Here is a 23,273-nt window from a genome sequence, read left to right on the forward strand (position 1 = left end):
CACTGGGCACCAGGCTAGGTAGGGAGTTTAGATTTGCTTGGGAGTGGGAACGAATTCAATGCATTTGAAATTATTTGCAGCTGATCTTCCTCAAGCAGTGTGATTAAAGAAAGTATAGCTATTGAATGAAAGGCTGGGCATAGAGATTCTACTGAGCTCTTCTGTGTGCCAGGAAATGCATTTGACATTCGTTTCCTGAAACCCTTAGGTGCTTGTGGATTAAATGATCTTATTTTTCATAGGTTAGAGGTGAGGAAAGTGGAGCTTAGGTCATCTAAGGAATTGCCTGCTAGCTAGTACATAATACGTGGAGTCAGGCACCAGAATGGACAAGTTGAGGAGAATGTACTGGCCTTACAACACCAAATGGCTGCCCATAGAAAAAACATATTTTGAACATTAAATATGAATGCAAGAAATCAATAACTCACAGCAGTCTTCCTAAAATTCAGCAGTGGAAGTTACAATCACATATCTGCTTGTGTGCACACTTATTTAATGTTTGGTGCTAGGAATGGAACTCACTGCACTCATACCAGGCAAGTTCCAAGCTTTTATTGACATCCCAGTCTCCAATGGCCTGTCTCACTTTTTATTCACTATTGCTTTAACTATTGTAGACAATGATGATTATACCATAACATTCTTACTCTAATTCTTTTAGGAAAATGAGAATGGAAAGAATTTATTTTTCATATAATTGTCCATAATTGCCCCAAGCAGCAATAACAGAACCCCTAATGATCAAGAAAAATCAATGATAGAAAAGTGTTAACTAGAGATTTTTCAGTGGCTAATTATTTTGCAGAGGAAAAGTTAGGCAAAATGTACCTTATTAAAAGAACATGGTATTTCCTTTTAGTTGATGAAAACAGACACAAGATAAAAGTAGGAAAGCCTGTCTTTTTAATACTTGATATTTGTGCTAATAATTTTCAAGAGTACATGTATCTCAAGCTTCTTTCTCTTAAAGCCCTGAGAAGCAGTTACCCTGAAACGATGCTTTGTGGAATGAGGTATGGGAGTGTTTGGTTAGAGATGGTACAGCCTCCGGGGACACTGGGCTGACCTTCTGTCACCCACGAGCAGCACTGAAGTCACTCCACCCTTTTCTGCTTCTCCTTTTTCTAACACGTGCCCCAAGGAGAGAGTGACCCTTATAATATTTGCTGTCAGTGCTCAACAGAATCAAGCAGCCAGAATGCAATTTACAAATAAAGAATGGTTCTTTTGTTAAGTGGCATGACCAATGCCTTGGCCATAGAGATCCTTCCCAAAGTTTAAAATATAGTTGGTTAAAAGGATGGACTTAAAGCTGAACAGAAGTAGGCTCGGTTCTGGCTTGGCTACTAAGAGATGTGACTTTGAATCTATCCTAAACCCACTAGGCACATAGTTCCTTATTTGAAAATGGGAATGAAAATGCCTACCTTGGGTTTCCTTTATGAGGAATGGGTAAGATAAAAGTCATAGCATGCCTCTCCTCTACCTTCAGTAGTCTCCCACATAATTACGAATTACTTCCAAGTTCCTTTTGTGGCTTGTGTGTCCTTTCCATGACCCAAGGCTTTACTGCTCGGTCATTGCTCCATGATCATACCAGGCATACTCTGACCTCAGGGCCTTTGTACTTGCCTCTCCTTCTCTGGAATCCTTCCCTCCCTCCCATCAGTCATCCTGGTTTACTTCATGCTTATTCTTACTTTCTCCAAGGGGCTTTTTAAAGAAAAATTATTTCTTTATTTGCAAGCAGAGAGAGATACAGTGAAGAGGAAAAGACAGAGCCTCTAGAGCCTCCAGCAGCTGCAAATAAACTCCAGATGTATGTCCCACTTTGTGCATTTGGCTTTACATGGGTACTAGGGAATCGAACCTGGGTCATTAGGCTTTGCAGATGCCTTAACTGCTGAGCCATCTCTCCAACCCCCAAGAGGCCTTTTTGTAAATTTTTATTTTTAGGTAGGGTCTCTCTAGCCCACACAGACCTGGAACCTTACTGTGTAGTCCAGGCTGGCCTCGAATTTATAGCAGTTCTCCTACCTCAACCTCCCTCAGTGGTAGGATTAAAGACATGAATCACTATGACTGCCTTGGAATTTTTTTTATCTTCACATTTATTTATTTGTTTGTTTGTTTTTTATTCATTGGCAAAATCTAGGTAACACATAGGGCTTGACAGCAAAGACTTTATCTCTACTTATTGCTATTTTTTGAGTAGGAAGTTCATTCACCACTTACTGACAGTTTAAGAAGCACCTCTTGGGGCTGGAGAGATTACTCAACAGCTCATTGTACCTCCTAAGGGTACAAGCATGAGGGCCAGATTCCACATAAACAGATGGGTGTAGTCACATGTGCTTGTAATCCAAGTTCCCTAAAGGGGAATAGAGACCAAGGAATCACCCCATTGTGAAAAACAGAGAGCTCTGGTGTCAGTATGAGAATCCAGCTCTGATAAGAGCAGGAAGATGAGAAATGGAGCAGGACACCTGATACTTTGCTCTGTCCACTTGCACATAAACACCCCCTGCCACAGGCAAGCACATGGGACACTGCAAGGACACCTACAAGTCCATACTTCATACATACCTCATACATAGTACACCACACACACACCATACCACACCACATTATATGCAGAGAAGCAAAAAAATAAATAAAAAATAAAGAGACGTACTATGGGATTGCTGTGAAGAACATTTTCCAAAGCTGCGTTCTTATGAACAGAAATGCATTCATTCAAGGGTAGTCCCACTGAAGTCATAAAAATCCTCTCTTTTCAAGACCCTGTTCATCATTGTCATGTCCGTAGAATCATACTTTAAAATGTTCTTCCCTAGACCTGCAGTTTCAGATGCATGGTTTCCTCTCTGTACTTAATGACTTGGTGTGATTTATTATACTGGAATGAATCTTATTTCAATTAGAAAAAGTTACTAACAAGGATTTTATCAACCTATCATCATGCTTGAAGGACATCATGTTTGGAACACCTCTCCTGTTCTTAGAATTTGGAGGGTCCGGAGAGGTGGGGGCAGTGACGTATATTTTTGATAGCTGCTATTAATCTTTCATAATAAATATGTTTCTATAATTTTATATAATTAATAATATTTATTAATAAATCTTATTTATTTGCTTGATTTGCTTGATCCCCTTCTCTTTTTTCTTATTTTATTTGCTAAGGCAAATGTTTCGCCTAATATGACACTTTTCCTGCCCTACCCCAAAGTTACTTCGAGTGACTTCTTGCTCCCCTTGAAGATATGTTTGTTGTTCTGTATGTGAAGGCAAAGTTGTTGGATACTTTAGAAATAGTTTTTTTTTTTATTACATACTCTGTGAATAATTAGAGACTGTACCAACCTCATGTCCCCCTACAACACCCACCTCATGTTCCAGTATAGCCCATGGGCCCTCTGGGAATCCAAGCATCCTTTTTCTTCGAAACACCCATATCTCAGGCCCTGCAGAGAGCAAACACAGAGTTTGGCAGTTCAGACTGGCTGGCCTCACACATTCAGTCACAAAAACTTAAGCTCTTTATTCTCAACTTTAAACTTGCTGATGAAGTTAAAGCAAGACTGTCCTCCTCCCTAAGTATGATCTGTGATCACTATGTCCAGGGACATGGGGTAGGGCTCCCCACCATGAGTGATCTCTCTTTCTAACTGTCCCCAACAAGCCTGTGAAAGGAGGGGGCACTCAAACCTCTATCAATGCCTGTTCCTGAGGACACATAAAGACATGTCTATTCATCCCAGATAGGCAGACACTGGCAGACAATTGTGGGTTGACTTAAAGGGGCATGGATTACATAAAGGCAATTAGACCATCAGAGAGTCTCCTATATAACCTAAGGACAGCTATACTAATGAAGAGTCCCACTCCAATCAATCCTTCATCTTTTTGATAACTGCAAGGAGGGTTAAGTCCATCTGAGGATCTTATGAGGCTCCAGAACCACTTGAGCCTTCCTGTCCCATGAGGAAATGTTACTAGCATTCAAGATGGCAGTGGTCATGTCCAGCCTGGAGGAAGCAGTGGCACAACATTGTCCATGAACCGCTCATTGACTGTGCCAGCTGTCTCTAGATGGGAATGTTGACTGAGGTAGGTTTAGCTGAGGTGGCTGAGGCAGAGAAGAACAATCCCAAACTCCTCTCTCCATTAGAAACCAAACATTCACTGAGGCTAATTCAACATTAATTGTAAATTTGGGGCTCCTGGGAACTGGTGACTAGGTCAGTGGAAACAAAAACTGTTGCTCTTTGTAAGATCCACCAAATAGAAATGGATTCTTTGTGGAAACACAGCATAGCTCATCCTCATGTTCTGTAAGAGCTGTGCCCTTTGGGGGAGCTGGCCTGACCTCAGTTAAGATCAATTTCCTCCTCTGAGGTAGAAACAGTGATATTTATATTATTTGTTTATTTGATGGTTGATATGAGCAACATTTACTTGTTTAAAGTTTTGTTTAGTTTTTTAAATTTCACTTATTTGCATGCTGTGTGCTTGCGTGTATGCTCTAGGGTCTCACCACTGCAAATGAATGTCCGGCACTTGTGCCACTTTTATGTCCAGTTTTCCTTGAGTGGCTGGGGATGATTGGACCTGGGCCAGGAGACTTTGCAAGAAATTACCTTCAACTGCTGAGCCATCTCCTCACTGCTGTTTGTTTTCTGAAGCCAGGTCTCACTTTAGCCTTAGCTGACCTCAAACTCACTCTGTAGCTCAGGCTGACTTTGAACTCATGACAGTCTACCTCAGCCTCTTTTTAAAAAATATTTTATTTTTATTTCTTAGAGAGAGAGAGAAAGATAATAGAGAATGGGTATGCCAGCAGCTTTAGCTACTACAAACAAACTCCAGATGCATGCACCACCTTGTACATCTGGCTTTACATGGGTACTAGGGAATCAAACCTGGATCTTTAGGCTTTGCAGACAGATGTCTTAACTGCTAAGCCATCTCTGCAGCCCTAACTCAGCCTCTTGATTGATGGGATTAAATGCATGAGTCACCAAGCATCACCACGTTTTGTTCTTATGAGTGAAGACTCTTAACTAGGTCATCTCAGGTTGCCCACACACTTGCAATCCTCCCACTGTAGCCTTTCCAGTGCGAGGATTAGAGGTGTGTACCACAGAGCCTGGTTTTGGTTCTGATTATGTGTGGAACTCTTTAATGCCTAAGGAAACCTGTGAAATGTGTACTATAGTGATGTTATTGTCTCTCATTTTAGTGCTGAGGAAGTAGTGTCTACCTACCATATTTAAACCAGACCCCATTCTAACAGCGATATCATATGCCCAGCCATTTCTAGTACTTATGAAAGGTTTTGTATATTATGTGACTGTGTTACTGTCCAAAGTAAGCTATTATGCTAAAATTATACCACTAGATAAAACAATGGAAAAGATACCAAGACAAGGGTATCCACTCTGTAGGCAGCAAAAATATTCTGTTAAGTTGATGGTCATGGGCTGTGGATTTGCCCCTGGTTCTCCTGAGCAGTGCCAGGAGGAAATGGTCAAAAGTCACTGTCCATGACATTGCAAGCAAAGCAGTATGTTATGAGGGGTGCGGGGGGTGGGGGGGAGTTCTCCTGGTACTAGTATATGAAAGAAAATTCTTAGAAAGTATTTGGCATAATGACCAACACCACCCCCTTAAAAAGCCTGTCTGCACTCATAGACTGAAGATCCAGGACTTTGATGAAGTCTCTTTGGAGGTAGTAGTTAATTTACATAGTGATAAAATTGGGTCAGATTTTCTGTGGCCTTTTCCTCAGACTTCTTGTTTCCCTCCAACTCTGGCAAAGTCTTCTTTGATTCCACCCAGTTCTTATCAAACCAGGAAATAGAGTGGGCCCCATGTGTACACCAGGTGATATCTACCTGTGTAGTATTCATTTATTGTCTGTCTCACAAACTGTTGGGCTTTGGAATCAGAGAAGTTAGTTCAAAGTCCAGATTTGTTATTTATCTTCTATTTCTTTGAAGAATTTTCTCTCCTATAAACATTTCTTCTCCCCCACTCTCTAAAGCCGCATTGACCAGTATGGTAGTCAGTAGCCACATGTGCCTGTTGATTTAAAAGAACTGCACCTCTGCTGCACATCCACATTTCAAGCACTTCATGGTGATCACCTGGCCCATTTGCATCATTATGGCAAATCTGTTGGACAGTTATCTATTCTAAAGCCTGCAGAGGTCTTACATATGCTGGGCACTACAGTATTTATGACATGTCTTGTGTACCAGCCGTAAAGTCTGCCGTCGTGGTTTACTCTGTATCCACCTTGTATCAACTATTTAGACTTCCTTATGTTTAGTTCTTTGAAAGCCCTGTGAGTTTGGTGTCCATTTTCCCAATTTTCACATAGAAAAACTGAGCCGCTGCCAAGACAGTCCAGCGGGTGCCTGGTATGGTGACTTGGGCCCCCAAGTCACAGTGACATGCCACCCCCTTTGAAGGTGCTCTTTCTCAGGAAACAGAAGATTTGTGATAGAATACTGAAGCCCTCACCCCCTTTTGCTCCTGTGCCCTAATTTCCCCATTTAATCACAACTACCAAAGAGGAACCCCAGGGCAACTCATTAAATACACTCCAGTTAAACCTTTTATTAACCACTTAAAATTGTAAATAAGACTTGACTGTACCTTATATGTTTTCACCTTATATTGACAAGTTCCATAAGTATAGACAACAAAACCATAATTCCTTCCCTTTACTCCCATTCTCCCTCTTTTCAAATTCACCTTCTACGGAAAGCTTCCCCCTTCCAATTAGTCTCTTGTTCATTGGTATCAACTTTTCCTTCTATTGTGGTGATCTTGTGTAAGTAGTTTCAGGCACTGAGAGGACATGAACATCCAGGCCTTTTTGTGTCTAGAAGATTGCATTATAAGCAGTCCAACACTTTCTTTGGCTCTTACATTCTTTCTGCCACCTCTTCTGCAGTGGACCATGAGCCTTGAAGGTGTAATAGAGATGTCTTAGTGATAAACACTCCTCTGTCACTTCTTCTGAGAACCATGGTGACTTTTGACTCACTCCAGTGGTCACCACCATCTTAAAAGAGAAGCTTCTCTAACCAGAAGTGAGAGTAGCATTAATATTTGGATATAAACATTTTTAAAAGTGCTTACAGGACAGTTTGGTCATGAGCCCTAATGAAGTAATGCCTTCTGTTGACTGTGCCTTATTTATTATTTTTATTATTTTGGTATTTCGAGGTAAGGTCTTGCTCTAGCCCAGGCTTACCTGGAATTCACAATATAGTCTCAGGGTGGCCTCAAACTCACTGCAATCCTCCTACCTCTGTCTCCTAAGTGCTAGGATTAAAGGCGTGCACCACCACACCTGGCAACTATACCTTGTTTTATGATTCAAGCCCCACAGTAGAAAGATATAGATATTTGCAGTTAACTAGGGCAACCATGGTCAGAGAAGGGGCAGGACAGCAAGAGGAAGAAGAACCACGGGTCACAGAAAAAACAAAATCAGATGCCTATTTTCCAGATACCCTGCCAAACACTACGTCCTCTTTAATCAGAAAATGTAGTCTACTGAGTCCCCCACCATTCATTCCAAGAAGAAAAGGTATTAAATTTTATTTGATAGAATATCTTTTGAAATTGAAAGAATGGAAAAATATTCTCAATCTAAATCAATTCGAAAGTAATTTGAGTCATTTGATAGGCTGTGGTATTAAATAATGAGAAATAGTTCATGCTGACAAAGTATATTTAAAAAAAATAGCATCCAGCTTAAACATATACTCTGTGCTTTCTGAGATGGGCAGTGTCTCCAGAAACCTGCCATGGCACTGCCCCTTCTGAGCAGAGATCCTGGTGCCAGAAATAGATTTTAACAGTGGCTTGCCAGTGAGAGGGGTACTTCTGCCTCTGTTTAGCAGTATGGCCTCTGGCTACCACTTGTCCAGTATTTTCACAAGAGTGTCTGGCCTTTTGCCTTCCTGTGACCTAAGGAAACCATTGGGCTGGATAACCAAATGGGTCCTTGAGTTTAGTAGCTGACTGTGAAGTCATGAGTACTGAAAACCTGGGCTGTCTGAAACAAATACCAGTGTGGTTTGTTTCCTTCCCAGAAGGTTCTGTTACTATCAGCTGAAAAGGAACAGATTTGCAAAAGAGACAAAGCCTAGCTTCCTTTCACAAGGTTTCCTGCAGTGTGAGATGGGGAGAATGTCCCTGACTGTACCTCTTAAGATGTCCCTGCTTTGGTTGAGACAGGGAGTAGTATCATGTAGATGGGAAACTACTGTTAGAGGAAGAAGAATGGAGATCATGTGTCTCCCACCAGAGAGAGCTCAGTCCTGGCTTTGTTGGTGGGAGGTAGAGAAACCTAAGTAGAGCCTATTCACTCTAGTCCCTTTCAGCTCACTGTCGTTTAGCCCTTGGGATTGCACTCTAATTTTTCATGGGTAGCTTGGACACGTTTGGTCTGGAAACCTCTTGGCTACATCTTGACTTTTCTGGAAAGGAAGAATGTGATGGCTGCAGGCTGGGAAGCACTTGAGGGGTTCAATGAAACAGGTTCTGATGGTAGTGAACAAAAAGACTGTCAGCAAACAGGAAGTAACTAAAGTAAGCCATGAAGAACACATGACCCTACAGATATTGAGATTTTATCCCAAATATAATAGAAATCTCTTTTTTTATGACTTCAGTGAACTGATTCAAAATTTGAAGAATTAATATGGCTATCGTAAAAAAAATAAAGAAGTGGGAAGACTGTGGGAGAAGTGATAGGGATTTGTACCATGGTGGTAACAGTGGAGATGGGATCAAGTAGACTCAGTACAGAGCTGAAAGGAAAGGAAGAGGGAAATGCAAGGGTGACTGTCAGTTTCAGAGCAGATGCTAGTCATATTTATTAAACTTAGGATAGCTGGTGATAGAGAAGCTTGGGTAAAGGATATGGGGTTAAAAATTCAGAAATGGACATGTTAATTTTGAGACATTCAAGTTGGGATGCCAAATAGAAAGTTAATTATCTGAACTGAGACTTGAAGAGTTTTGGGTTCTATTTTAAATTTTAGAGACATCAGTAATAAGTTGATGTTGAAGGCATAGGATTTAAGGAAACCTAGGATCACAGTGTGAATAAGAATTCCCACATCTGTGTCCTAGGGAACATGTAGAATTTGGGTGTATAAGAAAAAAGCAAGACATGAGACTAAGGGTATGGAGCACTACCAACATCTCGGGTGGAGAGTGTTTTAAAAGGAAAGGAATAGCGAATATATCACATCTGTGCACTGCACTGGACAGCTTGTGGGCTGGCCAGAGAAGTCTTAGAAGATGCTACAAAAGGAAGCCAAATAGATCTGATCAAGGGTGCCATGGGACCTGTGAAGACTGCCGTATTTATCAAGACACTGAGCTATGAGGGGGAGAAGAGACATGGGTCGCACGTGGGAGCAGACGTAGGAACAACTAGAACAAAACAACCAACTGTGTGTTGGGTGGAGAAACACCCAAGTGTGCCCTTGTGCCCAAGTGCACAAGGAAAATGATAAACCTAGAGCAAGAGTGGGCACCTCGGCTAGATGAAGGTTTCCATTTGATGCCTTCTTATACAGTGAAGCATTTTAATTGACTGGAGATAACTGAGTTTCACAGAGGGGTAAGCTACTGAAAAAGAAATAACATTGAAAGAAGCCATCAAAAGCGATTATGATTAAAATACTCACTGTACATGTATGAAAATTGTCAATGCAATAGAAAGTAGTCATTGATTTTTTTGATGCTGACCATCTTAAATATAAACCAAAGCCAGACTATTGGATATTTTGATCCTAATCAACTTCAGTGGTACCGCATGACTAGGATGGACTTGATATTTTTGGTCAATAAAACGTCATGAGATGTTGGAGATGCTAACATCTGTGAAGGAATGATTGTGGTCATTGACCATGGCCACAACCTAGGTAAAGGTGGTAGGAAAAGGAGGAGGAGTCCAATGGATGGTGAGAGACCAGTAGGAAGAATGAATAGGAGTATGTGGAGCCAAGTACAGGAATGGAAGGCCTGTAGATCAAAGCACTTAAGTGTGAGATGCTAGCAATCAGAATCTCCAGCAGTGATACCAAGCTGGGGCATACACAGGAGAAGAAGGAAGAAATCATTACATACAAGGTGAAGGAAGTGAAAGCTTAGCTTCAAACTCAGCTGAAAAACCATCTACTTTATTTACATTTACAAGTTGTAAATGTTGTATGGGTCATCTCAAATACTGAAATTAGGTGATAGTATCCATATACGTAATACTAGTAACTGATTCATCATAGCTTTATTATATAAACACATTTTAAGGCATACTTTTGAACACTGAGCCTGAACTCATCATTGTCACAAGGGTATTACTTACAAAGTATTCTAAAGTCAAGTCTTGTGTCTTGCTTTGCTGGTAATTCTCATTTTATTAGTAGCAGTATAAGACTGCCATGGCCATTTGATAAAGTCTAGTGCCTTTTCTGTGACATAGAAGAGCTGTGCAGTGACCTAACTCTTACATAAGTATCCTATCTCTGTCCCTATCACATTCTTATGCAAAACTCCCCTGAAGTCCCTCTGTGGTATCAGATGATGATGACATATCTACAAATATCACTTTCTCTGCCTGGCATGGAGAGACCTACCCAAAGTATCAGCTTCTATGTTAAGCTTTTTCAAAAAAGATTGAGCTACCCAAAAATGTTATTTTGAGGAGACAGTTTCATATTGTTAGTAATTTGCCACAGTTGCACTTCTGAACTGTGCATTGCCAATGATGCTGTTGCTGGCTGAGCTGCAATTCTGCTGTATCAGTGTGTCCCTTGTCTCATTTTAATGCCACACTCACAGTGTGGGGTAAACACTTCCAGGAGTCAAGATTCTGAGACACAAGTGGTCTTTCTAGGAGAAGGTAAAGAGAAAATGTGGAATTGGATTTTGCCTCTTATTCAGTGCTCTGTCTGTGGTGCTCACTATGTGCTTGATACAGAGTTGTGGCACATGAGGCAGTTCTTTGGCAGAAAACTACCCGAATAGATTGAAGGCTAACTCTTCTCATGGCCCAGGATTCTAAATTCTGCCACATAATGGTGGCTCAGACTCTTGACATTGTATTAGCCTTGATGCATGCTCTTTTCTTACAATTTATGAAGATAAATTCTGATGAGTGAAACTAAGAGTTTAAAATGTCCTTAAAGGGCTGGAGAGATGGCTTAGCGGTTAGGCGCTTGCCTGTGAAGCCTAAGGACCCCGGTTCGAGGCTTGGTTCCCCAGGTCCCACGTTAGCCAGATGCACAAGGGGGCGCACGCGTCTGGAGTTCGTTTGCAGAGGCTGGAAGCCCTGGCGCGCCCATTCTCTCTCCCTCTATCTGTCTTTCTCTCTGTGTCTGTCGCTCTCAAATAAATAAATAAATAATTTAAAAAAAAATGTCCTTAAAATGTTAATCCTATAATTGCTATTTATTTATTTACTGCCTTGATCACCTCCTCCCCCACCCTCCACTGATTGGATTGGTTTCCAATTGCTGGCATTACAATGATTTAAGAAGACAAGTTTGATTATGAAAGGAGTGTATGGGTTATTGAAGCATGGTGACAAGTGTTTGTGTAATGCAAACAAAGAGCACAGGGCATTTGAGTTCATTTCCTGGTCACTCTTTTTCTCTTATTAACATAGAGTTGTACAGATTTTCTTCAACACAGTGGTGCTTTCTTACTAAAGATCAGGAGCCCATTGGCAAACAGGGCAGAGCTGCTCTGGTGCCCCTGTTTGGTGAACACCTTTCTAGTTAAATTTTGAGTCTAGTTTTCACAGTTTCAACATGCATGGCTATGGTTCTCAAGCTTCAGTGGGCATCAGGACCCCTGGAAGGGAGGGGTATAGGAGCACGTCACTGGTCCTGGCTTAACATTGTGTTGGACACAGGCAACAGGTTACCTTGCATGGGAGACAAGAGCTGTATCTGGGTGTCTTTCCCTCCAGGAACTCTTTGTCTGAGATCTAGGGGAAATGCTCTGCTGTGTGAATTTCAGGACATCAGTATCATTTAATTTCAAACCTGTTCTAGACTGTTCTAAATGAAGAGACTCTGTTTAATTGAACAGCCTGTCAATATAGAAAAAGAATGCAGAATTTTCAAAATGAAAACATTCCAAAATATCAAAGGAAATGGAGTTATTAGTACATAGATGCAAAAGGGTAGATTTTCATTTCCCTATTTGGAAGTACAAAGATATTTGCATTTGTATTAGATTCAAAATATTTTACATTTTGAAAATCATTTCACTTCTTTTTAACAGGAATCCTTTGTGTTTGAACCCAACTGCCTCTTCAAAGTCGACGAATTTGGCTTCTTTCTGACATGGAAAAGTGAAGGCAAGGTATGGCATAACAATAGCAAGTGTTCTTGCTCTCTGGGTGAATTAATTTCATTTCTTAACAAGTAGACCAAGTGGTTTTGAGGGATGGACCCTGTTCTTAATCCTCCATTTACCACCTTTAAACATGCATTCATGTATTGGGCATTGGAGTCAGAGTGGGCATCAAGGACCTTATGCTAATTCTCAAGGTATTCTAGTGTAGGAGCAAAGTCAGACATTTTAAGAGAATGACAAATCACTGAGGGTTATAAAGGAGAAGTTTACATTTTTTCAGGTCTGATTTAATCTTGGAAGTTAGGAAGATTTCCCAGAAAAGGAATTTCAAACTGAAATTTAAAAGATGCACTAAATGAATGTTCATCTCATTATGCCCTGGCACTTAATGTGACATAGGGCACAGTGTTCACTTTTAATGACCATTTCAGCTAAAACTAAGAAAGATAGAATTGGAATTATATAAAAGTTAGCATTGGGCTGGAGTGATGGCTTAGCAGTTAAGACATTTGCCTGCAAAGCCAACGATCCACATAAACCAGATGCACCAGGGGGCATATGCATCTGGAGTTCATTTGCAGTGGCTGGAGGCCCTGGTATGCCCATTCTCTCTCTCTCTCTCTCTCTCTCTCTCTCTGTCTCTCTCAAATAAATAAAATATATATTTTTTAAAGTTACCATTATCCCACTTAATATTTTGTGTAAAACTTTATGTTTAATTATCATTAATCACAACATTATATATATATATATATATGTATATATATGTATATATATATATATATATATATATAAATGTAATAGCACATAAATAGAGATTTATAAAATGTCTTTCACAGTTACATTTATATATCTATACCTGTATATATTTGAAATTTGGGGTTTTATATCTGATTTTAAAGAATAATCATTGTTGTTTATTGGTTTGCATTTCTTCTTTGGTCACATTTAATTTATCATCAGAAATATTTGTTAATCCCTTGTTGCCATGGGTCTGTGAAATTTAAGATTATTGCTGGGTTGTGTACTCTCTCTTCAGGAAGGACAAGTTCTGGAATGCTCCCTCATCAACAGTATTCGGCTGGGAGCTGTACCAAAGGTACTTGTGTTTAGTATTTGCTATTTTTGTTGTTGTTAACCATAGATGTGTAATGCTTGGAAAATGGTCTCTAGGATACAACTTCAGTTGTTATTGACCCCTAAATGCCAGCTGTGAATTAAGAATGGACCAAGTTTACAAATCTCAGCTAAAATTTGGGTGCTTTGAATTGAATTGTGTTAGAGCTGTCTAAGCCCCTTGTATGATATCCACATCAAAGAGACAGGGCCTTTGGCTTATAAATTAATTTTAAAAGCCATCATTAGCTGGATGTGGTAGCACATGCCTTTAATCCCAGCATTCAGGAGGCAGAGTTAGGAGGATTGCTGTGAGTTCCAGGTCAGCCTAGGACTGCAGAGAGAGTTCCAGGTCAGCCTGGGCTACAGTAAGACCCTCCCTCAAAAAAAAAAAAAAAAACCTGTTTCCTTAGTATCAAACAGCAATTCCCTTTTCCCCTGGGGCTGATGTGGGAGTGTAAGTGGCTGCACTAGCTCCTTTGATGCCCTGCACTTGCTTTGGCTCCCCCAGAAGCTCAGCTTGGCTTTGACAGGACAAGTGCTCACGCAGAGCACAGAAGTCAATGTTCTTCACAGTTAGTGATTTGAGTGAGTAGATATCTGCATGGTGGCACTAGCAATTACAAAGATCATTCTCGGGCTGGAGAGATGGCTTAGCGGTTAAGCGCTTGCCTGTGAAGCCTAAGGACCCCGCTTCGAGGCTCGGTTCCCCAGGTCCCACGTTAGCCAGATGCATAAGGGGGCGCACGCGTCTGGAGTTCGTTTGCAGAGGCTGGAAGCCCTGGCGCGCCCATTCACTCTCTCTCCCTCTATCTGTCTTTCTCTCTGTGTCTGTCACTCTCAAATAAATAAATAAATAAATAAATAAATAAAATTTAAAAAAAATAAAAAGATCATTCTCTGCATTCACTTTGTATTCCCCATGCATAATCCCTTTTCTGTAAATAGTCCTGAATTCTTCTAAGACATCCAAAGCAAGATCCCATTCCTAACTGTGCTATTTTTATTTCAGCCTTCCTCTCTCATGTGAGCTAAAATTCTGATATAACTACATGTTGGCATTTCTTCCTTGGTTATTTTGGAGAACAAAGACAGTATTTTATTTAGGAATTGGGGTAAACTTTTACAGCTTTCACTTTAAATAAGGATGTAGAGATGAAAACATTCAGTCTTTGTATCCAGGCTACTGGAAAGATTTAACTTCAGTTTTTAAGAATAACCTACGGGAACTGGCTGTGACAAGGCCAATTTTTTTTCATGGAAAACCTGTGACTATTGTGTGGTGAGAGCCCCTTGGATCTTTGTGACATAGACACAGTCACATCCCAATCAGTGTTTCTTGTTCCATTGCCAAATCCCAGATCTTCCAATCATGTCTTACAAAACCATATAAACAAAGACCCCTCCATTCTAGTTGTCTAAAGCAAAAACTGTGTAAACCCTTCTAAAGGGGAAGTATTAGAATTTCACCTTTCCTGGTTTGGGAATAGTGCCAGCCCACTAGGCATTTTATATAAGGGGGTCAGTGGTAACCATTTCCCTTTAGCTTATTTTTTATTTCAAATGTGGTTTATTTTTACCATGATTTCCTTCATGCTTTGTGATATAACATATTTTTTCCTATTTTTATACATTTACAGGATCCCAATATAACATATTTTTTCCTATTTTTATACATTTACAGGATCCCAAAATTCTTGCTGCCCTTGAAGCTGTAGGAAAATCTGAAAATGATCTGGAAGGACGGATAGTTTGTGTCTGCAGTGGAACAGATCTGGTGAACATTGGTTTCACATACATGGTGGCTGAAAATGCAGAAGTAACGAAGGTAGCCCCCAGACAGTCTCGCTCTCCCATATTATATGTGCCTGCATGATTTTATGGTCAATATAGTTTTCATACAGATTTTATAATCATATGATCATTTAATTTTTTTAAAAATTTCATTGCATTGCTAGCATATTTGTAGAACATTCAGCAAGCATGATATTCATCTAGATGTCACTCATGTAGGCCAATAGTCTGAGGTCCTAGAGTGGAATGTTGGGAAAACCACTTGAAATTTTGCAAAAAAGTTTTGTACAGTTGTGTTTCTGGGCTTTTTTCACCTGACATTGTCAAGTCATATACAGTATGACACCATCTCAGTACAAAAATCCATGTTTAGGGGCCAGATGGCCTGGATTTACCAGCTATGTAACATAGAATGAAACTTACCTCTCTGGGCCCCATTTTCTTCTATAAAGTGATAACTGTACAAAGTCCCTACCATAGGAATAATGAGGGTTAACAGGGATTAATGCCATGGAAAATGCTCAAGGTCATTCTCCTGTGAGCTGTTCAGATCCCAAAGTCTGAGCGTGAGAGCTGGGAAGGGAGCTCAGGATGGGTGTCCCATTGCCCCATTTTTCAGATGAGGAAACTGAGTCATGTATATAAAGGATCTCTAAGACCACACAGCAGGGCGGGCAGAGTGCAGGCTAGCCCCCAGGCTGTTTGCTGCCTTACCTGCTGCTGGCTATACCACCGTAGGCCCTGAGTCCTGGGAAAAGGCTCACATAAGTAACCTCATATGTTTTTTGCTTTCTGTAACTTGGACTTATTGTGTTTAAGAAGCATGTTCTGGGACAAACATTCATGACTGGGTTATGTATGGCTGGAAACAGAGTGAGTAGCAGACTTAAAAAATAGTTTTCCCCTAAGTAGGATTTTAATTGAAACTTATAGGCAGGTAGCCAAACAAGTAAAGATATAAAATAATCTAGTGCTGATTTATAAATTCAGACTCAATACATTTAAGTTTGCTAGAATTATTCCTTAGAAGTTTGTATTTTATTAATGATACCATATATAAACTTAAACCTCATTATTCAGACTGGACAGCCTATTAATTCATATTTGTTTGGTTGATGAACACTCAATGACAGCATTAAATACTTCATTTGTCCTTACGACACGTAATATAATGACTTTTTAACTAAATTTTACCACACACGTATGTGGATAATACCACCTATGACCTGATTTCAAAACTTGAAAAACTGTTATTAATCCAGATTAGTTTATTTACAGCCTCCAGTATTGATTGCATTGACTCTATCACTATTTTATTCCTACATATGTTACCACCTCTAACAAAATACAAAGCCATGAAAGTGAGAGTATTTATATGAAATATATACAGATGTGCTCAAGTCAAAACCATGGTGGAATTCATAGATCAAATCAGGACATTCAGAAAAGTAGAACCCTCCCTTGTACCTGGAGAGGCATGTGGAGACTCGATGGTACCACTCAAGTGCTAGTATAACAAAAAACCCTAGAATTATGGGCATATAATCGGCCAGCTACCCTCCTGGCCCACAGAATGGAAAGATGTCTTTCTGGACAATTTATTTCAAAAGACAGTTAGAAGCAAAGAATCACTGTTCTAAATTTTAACTTTTTTTTCAGTTTTTGACAACACACACACACACACACACACACACACACACACACACACACATTTTATGACACACAGTTTTTGATGTAGGATCTCACTCTAGCCCAGGCTGACCTGGAATTTGCTATATTGTCTCAGGCTGACCTTGAACTTAGAAACTTCATCCTCCTGATGGAGGATTCTGGCATGTGCCACCATGACATTTTCTTTTAAAAATACTTTGTGTATTTATTAGAGATGGAGAAGCACATAAGTGGACCAGTACCTGTAGCTTTTATGCAGGTTCTGGATAAATGAAACTGAGCCAGCAGGCCTTGCAAGCAAGTACTTTTACCACTGAGTTATCTCCCCAGCCCAAGTTTTGAAATTTTGTACATGTATATAATGTATTTTTAATCTTATTCCCCCCAATTTCTCTTATCCCCTAACACCCTTCTTCCCTATTATTTCTCTTATTTTCACACTTTAAAAAAAAGCTCACTGAATTAAATTAGGGTTGTTTACATGATATATAGATACTGATATACTGATAACAGAGATGTGTCAAACTGCCTTCTGAATGTATTTATTCCCATAGATTACCACTGCTTGGGCCTCAACCACAGAAGTGTCTTACTACAGTGGGCAGTGATTAGTGCAGAGATGCACAGCTGACAAGTTTGCCAAGAATAAATGAGTACTGTGTGCTCAGCCTCAAAACCGGACATCTAAACCACCTTGTAGGAGACAGCTTCATGTTTGCTGAGATGAACTTCCAAACTAGGCACAGTTATGGAGGAAGGGATATTTATTAAAGCTTACAGATCCAGGGGAAGCTCCAGAATGGCACAAGAAGCTGGCCTGACTTCATAGGACCAAATACAGAGGGAGAAGCACAACCTATAAACCAAAAGTCACACTGCATAGCACACTTCAGGAACTCCTGCTAGGCACACTTTGCATATCTTTAGATTGGAATCTGAAACCCACCACCACATCTTAAGATCCATCCACCCAATGACACTGCCTCCAGCCAGGTGGGTGCAGATACAAACTACAAACTAATAAAACACTGAATATATTGGGGGCTATCTATTCAAACTACCACAAACCTTTCCTGAGACCCAGGGAACCTCACAGAAAAGGGGCAGAAGCAATGTAAGAGCAGAAGGATGGACAGAAAGGTTGAGAAACACTGTCTTCTGGATGTAAGATGGCTGTTATGTCAAGAAGTCATAGCAGCAGCTGTGGTTTCCAATGTAAAATTGAGCCTGCCAGTACTTCACCCTTGATGGGAGAAGTAGATATGAAACACCAGGTCTCCCGAGTAGCTAATGGTTGCTGAGACAGGAGAATCAGGTTCACGGAGTAGTGTAGCTACTTTCCATAGTACACAACCTTCCACCCACAATCATGCAAATCACTTTTAAACTTAGCATTACTGGAAGATAACTTAGTGGGTGAGGATTTATTGCACACAGATGAGGGCCTGAGTTCAACCCCCAATACCTATGTACAAAGGCTTGGCCATGCATGCCTGTAACCGCATTCCCATGAGGGACAGCAGGGTCCCTGGGGCTCACTGGTCAACCTGTTTGACCAAGAAAATGGTAGTTCTATGTTCTCTGAGAGACTCTGAGAATCTTAAGGAAACAATTTGGAAGAAAACAGAGGAGGACTCCACATTCTTCTTTGGTCTCCACACACAGTGTGCATGGGGTATATGCATATGTACCCACATGTTTATGTGCTACACATAACACACACACACACACACACACACACACACACACACACAGGCATTATGTACCTCAACTATGATAGCTTTGTTCTTCAGCTAGCTGTTGGCCATTAAGGTCAGAGCTTTTGATATGAGATCTACAGACTTTTCTGTAAATACAGAATATAATGGGAGGTTTATTGTCTACAGCTCACCACTAATGCATTACCTCAGATACCTAATCTGGTTTCTTTAAAGTGGAAGTGAGACATTAAGGATGTGCATGGTGCAGAAGGTGTCTAAGTGAAATTTCCTATAGTTGAGTGACTTCTTTCTCTGGTACAGTACTTGTCTTGTCCACATAGTACTTGAAAAGGAAAAACACACACACATATTGCAATTTGACCTTAAGGAAATCTTTCCAGAATGAATATTTCACTAGAGAGTCAACAACCTTTTTTCTTTTCACTAGAATATTTCATTGGTTAAATGTAATTTCTTATTACAAGTGGAACAAAAGGTTTGGAAATAAATACAAGTAATTCATGTTGAGTGTGTAAGGTGAGGGCAAAAGGACTTGATACATTAGCAAGTACTTCCTACCAGAGAGCTCAGCATTCCTGCGCATTCAGTGTGTTTTGTCTACCTTAGGAACATTCAAGTGAGTCATGCTCTGACCAGTGAGGTATAACTTCGGAGAGCTTCTAGCACAGCATGTACTTAGGAGCAAGCGTCTGTCTACCCCATAGTTCTTCAGGCGGGTCCAAATTCCTGGGCTGTTATTACCTTGACATTCTCACTGTTAGGAAGAACTCACCTCCCCAAACATTTAGCCCAAACAAAGAGGCCATGTTGGATCTTAGTAGAGGCTACATGGAGGGCCAGCTTTCACACAGGAAACATTTTCTGACTTGGAGCAAATCTCTACTGTTTTTGTTCTACTTCCTAAAGAGTCTCAGTTATTTTTCTACCCCTTCACTTCTCCTTTTAGAGTCAATAAGATCCAGATGATTTGAGTTTCTCAAAGTTGACATTTCAAATTAGTATCTAATGTTTTTTAGTCATATGTCTCTGAAAATGATTGTCAATTTATCAGTCAACAATGAAGGCATTATAAAAGACATCACTGTAGCTCAGCTAGTAATTCCTTCAGCTACTCTCAGTACTGGATAAACAAATTTGACTTACCTTTCTCCTCCACCGAGTGCTATTCCAAATTTAAGTATCAAACCAAACCTTTCACTTGCTTTTCTTACTCCTTGTGCAGTGGTCCTCATCTTACCAGTTCTGTCCTGAGACCACGAACACGTTCCTCTCATGCCATGTCTGTGTCCCTTACCTAATACTCTAGTTCCAACTCCTCACTACCTGGAGTCTACCTGCTTTACCATCGCCACCCTCCACATCTTGTCTGCTCCCTCTTCTGATCTAAGAGGTTTTGTACTATAGTCTTGCCCCTTGTGGTCCATTCTCATAATAACACCAGGACATTTTTTTAATATGGAACTCAGGCCAGGGACCTTGATTACCCAGTATCCTCCAAGGATGCCAAGTTTATGTAAGACCCAGCCCTGTTCTACCCCTATCTCCCTTTCTTCAGTCACTTTTCTTTCCTGCCTTTGGGAATCTGTGCTGGGTGATCCCCTGGGTGGGACAATATCTCTTTTTGCCCACTTACATGTGGAACTTTCTCCCTTGTCTTCCTCCGATCCCTGCTGGAATGTCACTCAACAGCAGCTCTGTTTCTTGTACCCTTGAGCCCCACTCTGCCTGCTTGCTGTAACTTCAAAGAGCCAGCACTGTTCACATACCATGTCTTTTCATATGTATGTTTATTCTCTTCCTGTGTCCACAGGAGGGTGACTTTTATATTCACTTCTGTCTCTTTAGCAGCCGGAAACCAGTATCAAGCATTATTTAGAAAGTGCTTAGTAAGTTATCATTACTTATTTTCTGGAGATATTTATGTTTTCTAAGTGAACAAATTGTAACCCAGGTGGTAAATATGGATAGTAATCTCTCTGCTATTAGTGGAGAATAGATTCCAAGACACCCAAGTGAATTCTTAAAACCATGGATGGTGACTGATATCTATATAAGTTCTTTTTTTCCTTAACAGGTCTCTGATAAAGTTTAATTTATAAAAAAGAGTAGTGATACCTAATAATAAAAGAGAAACCATTTGACTATTCACTGCAATAAATTTGCCAGCATCTCTACACTGTGCTTGGGGACCATTATTAAGTAAAATAAGAACCACTTGAACGTAAGCACTGTGGTACTCTGGCATTTGATCTGACAACAGAGGTAGCTAGCACATGTCTATCAAGAAGGTAGTGCCTACACTGTGGCCTACAGAGCAGAGGACTGATTCAGACCCTAGGTAGGACAGAATGAAAGAACCTGCGGTTTCCTTCTGCTACAGAGAAAGATGTGCAGGTTGTGACTTATAAGTAGCTTAATTCTGCAGATTTTCATCTACTGTTTTGGACCATGGGTATCTAACACCATTAAGTGTCACTGGCTAAAGGGAGTTACTATATCACTTTAGTGCTACTATACTTTGATTTTGTACAGATTAGGTTAGAAAAAGTTAGGAAAATGGTCTTTTGTTTTTATTTATTTTCTATTGATTTGAGAGAAAAGAGGCTGGGCAAATACCAGGACCTCTAGCCACTGCAAACGAACCCTAGACACATGTGCTACTTTGTAGAGCTGGTTTACGTGGGCACTGAGGAATTGAAATTGGGTCCTTAGGCTTTGCAGTCAATTGCCTTAACTGCTATGCCATCTCTCTAGCCCAAGAAAATGGTCTTTTGACAAGAAGACTGAAAGAATGTGATTTGATGACAGTCTGCAACAAAAAGCTCTGTAATCCCAAAGTACTATTTTTCGAGTCATTTTTCAGGATGTAATGGGATTACTGCAGCACCCACAACAAGCTAAAGGTTTTGACCCTGAGGTTTTGGCCTCTTCCCAGCCTCCATCATTATATCCTGCTTACCTAAATCCTTCCTGGCCTTCTAGTCAGGAAACTTTAGCTTTCATTTCCTGTCTTGAAAAGCCTGCTACTGAAAAGAATTACCAGTTGCTACCACTTTTACCCCACACCCAGTGTGTCTCAAATGTCCTGAAGCTTAAAACACTTGAGAGTAAAGGCACCACATGGTGAAGGCATTGCCCCATCTTTTTCTAAACTGTAATAAAGTTCATTTTCCCTTCTGAATCATATTCATCTCTTTGCCCATTATTTTACATTAACTAGGTAAATTACTTAATAGCAAGCATTATAACAACTTACTTAGTTAGAAAACCTGCTCGGGTTTCACTCTTTTTTTTTTTTTCGTTTTTGTGCTCTCAGAATGGTACCAGCTCAGAAGGATTTCAGTCTCCAGCAAGTGGAAGGGGGTTAGATTTCTTTCATTAAGTTACAGCTGGTGCTGCATAGCAGACTGAAATTAGTCACAAGAGTAAATGCATCCCACATTTAACATTTCCACAAATAAGTCAGTTATTTTATACCAACTTGAATTTTCCTTTGATTACAAAAATAAGCTGTTATTATGAGGTTCCAAATGCAAAGATTGGGACTGAGTTGAGACAATTTCCACACTGCTCATTATGCTTTCTGCAGGTTGTAAATATTTGGTGAACTTCATAAATTATACTTTATGCCAAACAAGCACATGAATAACTACTATAGAAATCAAGTTATGAAAAATAGTATATGTTCTTTTTGTGTATAAAAATGAAAAATCCAGGAGGGTGATTTGTTACAGGTGATAAATATTGTTTTAACAAACTGAGTTGAATGTTAAAATCACTCTGGTTGAACTTGATTTATGTTGACTGGAAGGCCTACTTCAGCAGATTCGAGAGAAGGAGTTGAGTCTTTGTTTTATTGGGAAAAAAAGTCAGGTTTCCTACTGCAGAGCCTCTCTGCTTCCAGCTAGTTCCTGTGTGGATATCGAAAAAAGGCTTCTGAAAAATGCAGATTCTCTGGCCCCAGCGCAGACTAATAAATCTGACACTCATGGGTAGAGCTTAGTAATGTTTGACCAAGCCTCCCAGGTAACCTAATAGAAAGAGATGTTTGAGCCCATTGCATTAGGATACAAGTAGATTTAGACCCCAAATCTCTAGTTTTGAACCCAAACACGTTTTCATCAAATTGACTGCAGCATTCAGTTAACCTAGTGGAGCTACCTGTTCCATCAGCTCAGACATCGATTAGAACCTTTCAAGGAAGAACAGGGATGGAACATTGAGGTGAAACAGTTTCTATATGTCTAGAAATATTTGTTTTTAATGTTCCCCATGTTAAAATCTTGTTCTTAAAGTAATCTTTTAAGTTATTTGTGTTGTTTTGTTTTTCTATGCTATACCACTGAGTTACACCACCTCCAAACCTCAGAATGCCACTACTTCTTTTCCTTCTTTCTTTCTTTCTTTTTTTATTTTTTTCCTGGTTTCTTAAGGTAGGGTCTTGCTATAGCCCAGGCTGACCTGGAATTTAGTCTATAGTCTCAGGCTGGCCTTAAACTCACAGTGGTCCTCCTACCTCTGGCCCCCAAGTGCTGAAATTAAAGGCATGTGCTGTGCTTGCACTCCTTA

The 23,273-nt window shown here is 40.1% G+C and overlaps 1 protein-coding gene across 9 annotated transcripts in view; it reads left to right on the forward strand.

The window, feature by feature from the left end:
* Positions 1-23,273, forward strand: part of Plcb4 (phospholipase C beta 4) — a 409,699-nt gene that overhangs the window by 263,677 nt on the left and 122,749 nt on the right. For all 9 annotated transcript variants that reach the window (XM_045156593.1, XM_045156591.1, XM_045156592.1 and 6 more), the window contains 3 exons: positions 12,328-12,408; positions 13,442-13,501; positions 15,203-15,346. In XM_045156593.1, the coding sequence (XP_045012528.1) occupies positions 12,328-12,408; positions 13,442-13,501; positions 15,203-15,346 (285 nt within the window). The remainder of the gene's footprint in view (positions 1-12,327; positions 12,409-13,441; positions 13,502-15,202; positions 15,347-23,273) is intronic.

Source organism: Jaculus jaculus, chromosome 8 (genome assembly GCF_020740685.1).
Source record: "Jaculus jaculus isolate mJacJac1 chromosome 8, mJacJac1.mat.Y.cur, whole genome shotgun sequence".
NCBI lineage: Eukaryota > Metazoa > Chordata > Mammalia > Rodentia > Dipodidae > Jaculus > Jaculus jaculus.